The sequence below is a fragment of the Mixophyes fleayi genome, unplaced genomic scaffold, assembly GCF_038048845.1.
Source record: "Mixophyes fleayi isolate aMixFle1 unplaced genomic scaffold, aMixFle1.hap1 Scaffold_3881, whole genome shotgun sequence".
NCBI lineage: Eukaryota > Metazoa > Chordata > Amphibia > Anura > Limnodynastidae > Mixophyes > Mixophyes fleayi.
Window position 1 is genome coordinate 12,818 of NW_027447864.1, and position 9,575 is coordinate 22,392.

Genomic DNA, 9,575 nt, shown 5'->3' on the forward strand with positions numbered 1-9,575 from the left:
TGTCACCTGGAGTACACTACCTGCCTGTCACCTGGAATACACTACCTGCCTGTCACCTGGAATACACTACCTGCCTGTCACCTGGAATACACTACCTATTATCTAATGCCTGGAAACCCCCCTTCAAGCCTGGGGCACTGTATAATTCAGGTGGCTGGACCCTGTCCCCGCTTCACACGGCTCTGCTTGAAAAGGGAGAGCTGTGTGCAGGGGAGGGCTGCGCCGTGGGGCAGAGGGGCATCGGGCCGCTCAGTCTGACCCCTGTTCAGGCCGCCCACCCTGTGGATGAAAACGTGCATATTACCTGCGGCCGCATCACAAAACAAGCGATGCGGCCGCGTCAGCGCACAGGCGGCCGCATCACATGACAGGCGATGCGGCAACATCATCATGTGATGCGGCCGCCTGTGCGCCCCCCTGTGCACCCCCCGGGCTGAGATTTGCCAGCCCGTGCCTGGCTGTGTGCACCTAACAGTAGTGCACGCAGCATTACCCATGTATATTATAGGTATAGGAAGAGTTGGAGCGCAGCCAAGCACTGTCTAATATTATAGCAACGCCCCCATGCATGCTGGTCACGCCCACTGGTGGCGCGGTGTGGAAACCCCCCTCTACAAATCCTGCGTTTGCCCCTGAGCTGCAGGAAAATATAAAAAAAAAGTTTGCTGCACAGGGGTTACTTTGCCAGGGGTCCCAGAGTAGCCCCAGCATGATGCATTCCAGCGGTGCATGTACATGCAGCACTGCAATTTGCAGTGATCCATATTTAGTTGCACTGCATTTTACTGATGCATAAACCTTTTAACTCTACAGGGAGTTAATAGAAAACAAGTACACTCTTCAGCGTGTAATACAGTTACACTGAGCTACCAGCAGGGGGAGCACCACATTGCTCCGCCTCCAACCAGCTCCAGTCACGTGTACATGTCAGAACTACAACTCCCTCCATGCATCGCGCAGACCGCGGCTGATGATTGGTCAGTGAAGTAATCCGGAAACAGGACGACGTGGTGTCATGGTGAGCTGGAGATCACAGACTGTGTAATTAGATGATGGAGATTCTCTGCTCTGCGGCTATTCAGGCTAATGTGTGTTTTGTTGCAGGCGACAGGAAGTGACCGTCTGGCGGGGGCCGGGCTGGTGGCGTTCAGCAGCCTCCTGTTCGGGTATTACACAGTGTGGGTCATCTGCCTGGTATGTCAGAGTGCGCAGCGCTCGTCCAGCACCTGCAACAGATGTGGGCTCCCTGGAACTACAAGTCCCAGCATGCCTTGGTAGCAGCTGTTGTGGTGTCAGCATGCTCTGCTAACCAAAGGCATTCTGGGAGTTGTAGTTTCACAGCAGCCGACGTGATCCATGCTATCTATGGCTGTTATATAGGTTTAGGTTGGTAGTATGGGCTTGCTGAGACTTTTAGTTCCAGAGAGCCACAGGGTGTCTGCCATTGGCCTGTAATAATAAACATCTAGATAATACTGTACTGTGTGATGTATATTATGTAAGGTATGAATAATTACACTGTTCACAGATATACTCTTATTTATCAGCATAACTGGGAATTGTCAGGTCGCATACTGTACTCAGGGTTTTTATTTTCCATTCAGTGCCTCAAGGAGTTTCTCAGTCCAGCCTATAAAGCTGGCCATATATTAATACAGATAATACTGCCCAATTAGATCAGTGTCAGTCAAATTATGCATTTAGTGTAGAGATGGTCACTGACCCCCGTGTTTTGGTTTTGGATTCGGTTTTGGATCTGGATTACCGTCGTGTTTTGGTTTTGGTTTTGGTTTTGCAAAACCGCCATTGCGGGTTTTGGTTTTGGTTTTGGTTTTGTTTGGTTTTGTTTTGCTATTTTGTTGGAAAATACATGTTTTTGTGCCTAAAATAACCCAATTTAGTGCTCCAACTGTTTTAGAGATAAGTAATCTAATTGTTGAGGTAATAAATCATCCAAAAAAACTGTTTAATTCTTCGTTGGTAGGCCTTCATTTATTCTACACACAAAACAGATTGTCTTCCTCTCCATCTATGCATATTGGCAATGCAGCCATCGTCTTTGGATGTATATTACACCCTACACTTATAGTTAAATATGTAAAGAAATGGAAAAAGACAGTTTGCTTTCTGTCTCTATAGGCCCCCCTCCACTTTTTTAAGAAAACAAAAAATTCAGCCATTATAGACTGTACAATATTAATTGACATGGAGAAAGCCAGTTTGGTTTCTGTCTCTCTAGGCCACCCTCCACTTGTATAAAATACTAATAAATTCAGCCGTTATATACTGTACAATATAAATTGAAATGGACAAAGGCAGTTTGGTATCTGTCTGCATCAGATCCTCTCTCCACTAGGAGTAAAATAGAAAACTATTCAGCCGTTATATAATCTAGAATATAAATAGAAATTGAGAAAGGCAATTTGGTATCTGTCTGCATCATAATCATCAACATCATCATTAGCGCCCTCGTCGCATACACAAATCTCCCCCTCATCCTCTTCTAATTCCAAAGTGGCATCCTCAATTTGGGTATCACCAGCTACACTCGGGCTATTAAGGCACACATCAGCAGAATGCTCACGATTAGACATCCCACTGTTGGATGGACTCTCCACAGGGATTGTTGTCATTTGTGAATCAGAGCAAATATTCTCCTGTAATGCCTCACTGTTATCTTGCAGCTCGGCTTTGACGCGTAACAGTAGTTGTGCACCAATTGTAGGCTGGGTAACTTTTTGGGATCTGCCACTAATAGCCAAAGGTGAAGGCCTCATTCTCTCTTTGCCACTGCGTGTGTAGAATGGCATGCTTGCAATTTTTTTTTTATCGTCACGTAACTTTTGCTCAGTTACACTTCTTTTTCGCTTCAATACAGTAAATTTTTTTTTGTTTTTTGTTTTTTGCACTAATTTGAAAACACTCTGTTGTTTGACATCGCCTTGGCCAGATGACGTACTGGGAACACTAACATCAGGACTGGTGACAGAATCTGGTTGCTCATTCAGATCATATGTGGACTGCTTTGAATCCATTCTGAGCGCAAACCACTGGGGAGTGCTAAAAATTATTTAGTAGATACTGCTGACAGTTATGACTTTTGACAGCCAGAAATATTAATGCACAATTAGGGAGGACACCCCAAAAGCACTGAGGAGTGCTAATAATTATTTAGTAGATACTGCTGACAGATATGACTTTTGACAGCCAGAAATATTAATGCACAATTAGGGAGGACACCCCAAAAGCACTGAGGAGTGCTAAAAATTATTTAGTAGATACTGCTGACAGATATGACTTTTGACAGCCAGAAATATTAATGCACAATTATGGGGGACACCCCAAAAACACTGAGGTGTGCTACAAATTATTGAGTAGATACTGCTGACAGATATGACTTTTGACAGCCAGAAATATTAATGCACAATTATGGGGGACACCCCAAAAACACTGAGGTGTGCTACAAATTATTGAGTAGATACTGCTGACAGATATGACTTTTGACAGCCAGAAATATTAATGCACAATTATGGGGGACACCCCAAAAACACTGAGGTGTGCTACAAATTATTGAGTAGATACTGCTGACAGATATGACTTTTGACAGCCAGAAATATTAATGCACAATTAGGGAGGACACCCCAAAAACACTGAGGAGTGCTAAAAATTATTGAGTAGATACTGCTGACAGATATGACTTTTGACAGCCAGAAATATTAATGCACAATTATGGGGGACACCCCAAAAACACTGAGGTGTGCAACAAATTATTGAGTAGATACTGCTGACAGATATGACTTTTGACAGCCAGAAATATTAATGCACAATTATGGGGGACACCCCAAAAACACTGAGGTGTGCAACAAATTATTGAGTAGATACTGCTGACAGATATGACTTTTGACAGCCAGAAATATTAATGCACAATTAGGGAGGACACCCCAAAAACACTGAGGAGTGCTAAAAATTATTGAGTAGATACTGCTGACAGATATGACTTTTGACAGCCAGAAATATTAATGCACAATTATGGGGGACACCCCAAAAACACTGAGGTGTGCAACAAATTATTGAGTAGATACTGCTGACAGATATGACTTTTGACAGCCAGAAATATTAATGCACAATTAGGGAGGACACCCCAAAAACACTGAGGAGTGCTAAAAATTATTGAGTAGATACTGCTGACAGATATGACTTTTGACAGCCAGAAATATTAATGCACAATTAGGGAGGACACCCCAAAAACACTGAGGAGTGCTACAAATTATTGAGTAGATACTGCTGACAGATATGACTTTTGACAGCCAGAAATATTAATGCACAATTATGGGGGACACCCCAAAAGCGCTGGGGAGTGCCAAATATGAAGAAAAAATAATAAACCTCTATCCTCCTCTCTGCACTAGCGATTTTGGTTAGAGCAATTGCAAGAACAATATGGTATTCTCTGTCCCTGCTCTAATTAGCCTATGACTACACCCTGCTCTCTCCCTCTGTCAAATGGCGATGGATTGCTGTGGAGGCGTGTATTTATAAAGTTGAAGTATCGCGAGAACCGAGTCCCGAGATCCGACGACGTCACAATGACGTTCGGCCTCGATTTGGATTCGGAATGGGCGGGAGAGTACCGAGCTGCTCAGCTCGGTACTCGGATACCCAAAGTTCGGGTGGGTTCGGTTCTCGGAGAACCGGACCCGCCCATCTCTAATTTAGTGTCACATGTATGACCGCATCGTGCCTAATCAACAGCCAATCCACATGGAATCAGAATGGAAAATTCAGATAGCTCATGACACACATTGGTACAGGGATGGTGTTATCGTCCGGCTTTAATAAGGAGGTTCCATGTGACTGGCGGTTGTTTGGCCTAATTGCAGAACAACTGAATATGTGTCAGGCTGTCCTACAATATGTATGGTCAAATCTGTCACAAGTTGTCATTTAACAACTGTACCTAAACATTGGATCTGACCTTTTACTCCCATTTTATCCCACTGATGATGTCACTTATTCTGTGTTTTATAGTTTTAATGCACCTCCTCTCTTGTGCTCTCCTCTGTCCTATCTAACTCTCAGGTGTGGGTATAGGGGATCAGAAGGGTTCCCGTTAATGTGGGTGTTGCAACAATGTCTTTTTGTGTTGACTCGGTGGTGGTGTAAATGCCCATCTCATATGCACAATAAATGTTTTTTTGCATTCAGCTTCCACTCGGGCTCAGGACGTGAGATGCAAAGATAAAAACACAATTATGTGCATCTCCTGGGTGGGGTACGAGTGTGCGAATGACATAATTCCGACAAGACTAGGAGCGACATGAACGTTGCAATACTGTAATAATGACTACCACCGCATCTCCTACTCCCCTTCTGCACGATTCTTAAATAGTAGACAAATCAGTTATAGTCACTCAATAATATGTACACTATCATTATTCTTGCTGTTATTAGCTGTATATTTTTAAGCATCTCAGATTGCTTAGCTGTTCCCTTGACCACTAATGTTGGTATTGAATGGTTGTCCATGAAGCTGATTGGACGAGCCACAGCAGCCAACCAATTCGATCCATTGACCACCATGCTAGTATCTGACCTTACTTTCACACCTCTCCTGTGTATACTGTGTTCAGTATATAGATAATGACAACAGAACGAGCTGTATTCTGTGACCGTTTACAAAGAAAATCTGTGTCTATTATTAATAGAAACTCTTATTTGCTTCCAGCCGTTCATTGACAGTGACCATGTCATTCATTCCTTCTTCCTGCCGAGAGAGTACGCCGTGCTGCTACCCTTACTGGCTGCCCTCATTCTGCTTCTCCTCATGGGTGAGTCATATTTTGGGGAAATGGGAAAAATCTTTATAATGCCAATAAATGGCAGGCTGTTGTTTGAAGTTACCAGGAACCTGGGCCCCCACGGTGGCAGGCGGCCTGGCCCCACCCCCCCCAGCTGCTATAGTTGGGCCACACCACACCGATTTTCCGCCTCTGCGGGTATTACCATGCAGACCAATAAGCCACAAGCAGAGAGCTGGCAGCTTCCTATTGGTCCGCGAGATCACCACCCCTGTGTGGCAGAATTATTTGGATCGGTAACGAGAGAGTGGAGAGGGATTGAGAGCTGGCAGAGCTTGTCAGGCACCAGCCACACCTCTCTGTATCTTGACACACCCCTTGTGGCAAAAGCCATGCCCCCACTCTGGGATAGAGGGGGTCCTATCATCATCGTTGTTTATTTATATAGCGCCACTAATTCCACAAAAAAGGCCATGGTCGGGAATCGAACTCATAACCCCAGTGCTGAGAGGCAGAAGTGCTAACCACTGAGCCACCCTGCTGCCCTATAATGGACATTTCACAGGGACCCGCATTTGCAAAGGCCAGCCCTGCTTAGGGAATACAGCATACATGTCCTTTTCTGATATGTGTCCGTCTGTTCCTTTAGGTATCTTTGTGACTTACGTCATGATGAAAAGTCGGAGCCCTAAGAAGAAGTCTCAATGAAGATCCAAGAAAGTCACTAGTCCCTGTTTCAAGTGACTGGTTTAGAAATCGGACCAACAGCATTATAAGACGAATAGTTTTCACCCTTCATACGACATCGCTCCTTTCACACCCAATATGAAGGGACACCGGAGACTGCTGTGCGTTCCCATCATTAACTTAACCATTGCGCCCCAGTCATCAAAGCTTTGTAAATAAATACTGCCACCTAGTGGTTGAACTTTATTATGACACCATGTGTGTATGTTGTAGACCAGTGGATTCCAAACTTTTTCAGTTCAAGGCACCCTTAGGGTCTCCAAAATGTTTTCAAGGCACCCCTAAGCCAAAATTATTACCAAGTAGTCCCCTGCCTTGCTTACCACTGGACCTGGTCGAGGCACCCCAGGGAGCCTAGGTGCACAGTTTGGGAACCACTTTTGTAGACTATTCCAGGCCTACAAGGCATAATCCCACCATCTGTGGTAAAACCTTCAGAAATCCTTCTGAATAAAAATTTATCCTGGAGGTCTCAATGTAATATTCTTGAGGTGGACATGGCATTGCATTATAATGGACAGTTCATATTATCATCATCATCATTATTATTACACCTTTACTGGTATCAAACAGCATAAGTGTTTTTTTAACTTTTCATTCTGCACATGTATACCGTGTGGGGGCAGCCATCTTGAGATTAATTAATAAGCTGCATTCTTGTGACTACTAGTTCAGCATACAAGATATCTGCTCTACTCCTTGTAGACCACTGGTGGACTTTAAAGGGACACTACAATCTATACCAGTGTTGGCTAACCTGTGACACTCCTGGTGTTTGTGAAACTACAAGTCCCAGCATGCTTTGCCAATATATAGCCGCTTATTGCTGGAAGGGTATGCTGGGACTTGTAGTTTCACAACAGCTTGGTGTCACAGGTTAGCCAACACTGATCTAAACCATGAGTTTGATGATCAATGATTTTATTATAGTAAAGATATATGTACCCTGTGGTTGTGTGTCAGCGGTCTCTAGATTCTTACAGTAGCTAAAACATCCTATTTTTATGCAATAGTTTAGCTTCAAATGTAGTTTTTAGAGGATGGAAGTGGCCATTCTTGTATGATCCGTCTTTATGACGGAAGCCTGGAGTGGGTTTGTCATGGATAATGTAAATATTCAGAGTATATTTTTAGTTAGTATATTTTTGTGAGGTAATGCACAGCAGGGAGAGGGACTGTTTAATGTATAGATGACTATACTTTGAGTTAGTTCACAGTTTTAAATCCAAACCCACTAATCGAAACAGAAAAAGCATTGTTGTAAATATCATGTCCCCTGGTCAGAGAGTCATCCCCACTGCAGAAAAGTGTCCTAAAAATACTTTCAGAACTCGCTATATTCTAAGTAAATGCCAGGTTCTATTATGTGAGTAATATTTATTTGTTTATTTGCTAAGCTGTAGTAAGAATGTTTCTGATTGGCTAAAGAAGAACACTGCCTACAAGTAAAGTTATACTGTAACCCCCCCTCCTTACCCAAGGTGCAGAGCAGCAGGTGATTGGTTCTTTGGCACCTTTGGGTGCTGGTGGTATGGCCTGATTAAGGGTTCAGGCTGCCCTAAGCTAAAATGCTTGTAGTGGTCCCTCGTCTTCCGCACCAGGCTAATATTCTCTAGGTAAAAACACTTTTTAATTCAGCTTCCTTCACCCCCCACCAATGTTTATGCTCCTGTGTTTTGAAACTCTCCTCTGGGGGAGGGGCTGTCACGCTGCTTTTATCTACTACTCGTCTCTCCTGCTCGCTTATCCTCAAACACCCGCCCAAGGATGTCTTTAGCCTTTACCATGGGAATATTAAATCCTTACTACGTTTTATCTTTCATGTTTTGGTTTTTTTTACTTAGGGAAAACGACTATTTATAGTTTAAGATAAGTTTCAGCTTATACCTCTCCCTGTCGCAATTTTGCACCCCCCAAAAGCCTTGCGCCCGAGACTGCCGCCTAGTCAGCCTATTGGATTATCAGGACCTGGCTGGTGGAGGCAGTACAATGTAAATGCTGCTCAGCCCAGATGCGTTGAGTGACTGAGTGATCAGCCCTCCAATCAGAGCTCTCCACACAAGGTTCTAGGAAGCTGAACGTTTCGTTACCTTCTTTACCTGACTTGTTATCTTGCTTCGTACTTGGGATGTGTGTGAGTTTGTGTGTGTTCCATTGTTCATTCTTATATTTAAAAAAAACATAAAGGGGGGCGTGGCTTGGAAGCCGAGCGAGACGGCCGCATCTGCACGGAGCTCCGCACAGAAAGAGTGGAAAACTCACTTTAGTGGCGGATTGAGTGAACCCCAATCACACAGGTAAGCCCCAAATCCTGTGTGGGGAAAAGCGCTCACCTGACAAGCGCTTCAGCGGCTGAGGCGGGACAGCGGAGATTGCCCTGGAGAGCTGAGAGGAGACGCGGCTAAGAGGGACTGACGGCTGAGGGGAGATCTCAGAGGAGAGAGCCTGGTCCCCCATGCGAGGTGCATAGACGCCGGGATTTCTGCCTGGGAGCCATTCATATGATCTGGGAGCTGCGTGGTGTCGGTGGAGTAGAACCGGAAGTGGCAGAACGCCATTACTGTCTTCTCTTCCGGTGAATCAGACCTCGTGGTGTCTGCTGGGAGCCATCCTGGTACGTTGTGGAGAATAAAGAGGTATGCAGTGGGGGTGGAGGGGAACCTGCCTTTTCCTCTATACCTGAAAAGCCCCAATACATTATTAACACCAAACCTGGCTACATGACAGGTGGAGAGAGTGAACATCAATACTGCTAAGTGGCTTATCCAGCAATTCTGGGGAGGATGCACCAACACTGATTCAGCACAGATGATTCACATTGTGGATACTGATAATTCCCATGCGTTTAGCTGCATTGTAACGAAGATTCTATCTTACAGCAGTGCAGAATAGCTGTGGAAATACTAACCAATAACCTGCTGGTGATAATAGCATTGCAGCTCCAATCATTTACCAAAGGGGCCACATGATACATGACAACACCTCAATCCTAATAATTACAGCAGATTTGTCATATCTCTCTGCACGAAA

The 9,575-nt window shown here is 44.4% G+C and overlaps 1 protein-coding gene across 1 annotated transcript; it reads left to right on the plus strand.

Annotated features, from left to right (window-relative positions):
* Positions 1-928: 928 nt before the first annotated feature.
* Positions 929-6,731, plus strand: LOC142133677 (dolichol phosphate-mannose biosynthesis regulatory protein-like). The gene is made up of 4 exons (XM_075194469.1): positions 929-1,018; positions 1,105-1,194; positions 5,726-5,828; positions 6,448-6,731. Exons 1-4 carry the CDS (start codon positions 1,016-1,018, stop codon positions 6,504-6,506), a joined length of 255 nt encoding a protein of 84 aa, XP_075050570.1. The 5' UTR covers positions 929-1,015; the 3' UTR covers positions 6,507-6,731.
* Positions 6,732-9,575: the final 2,844 nt, after the last annotated feature.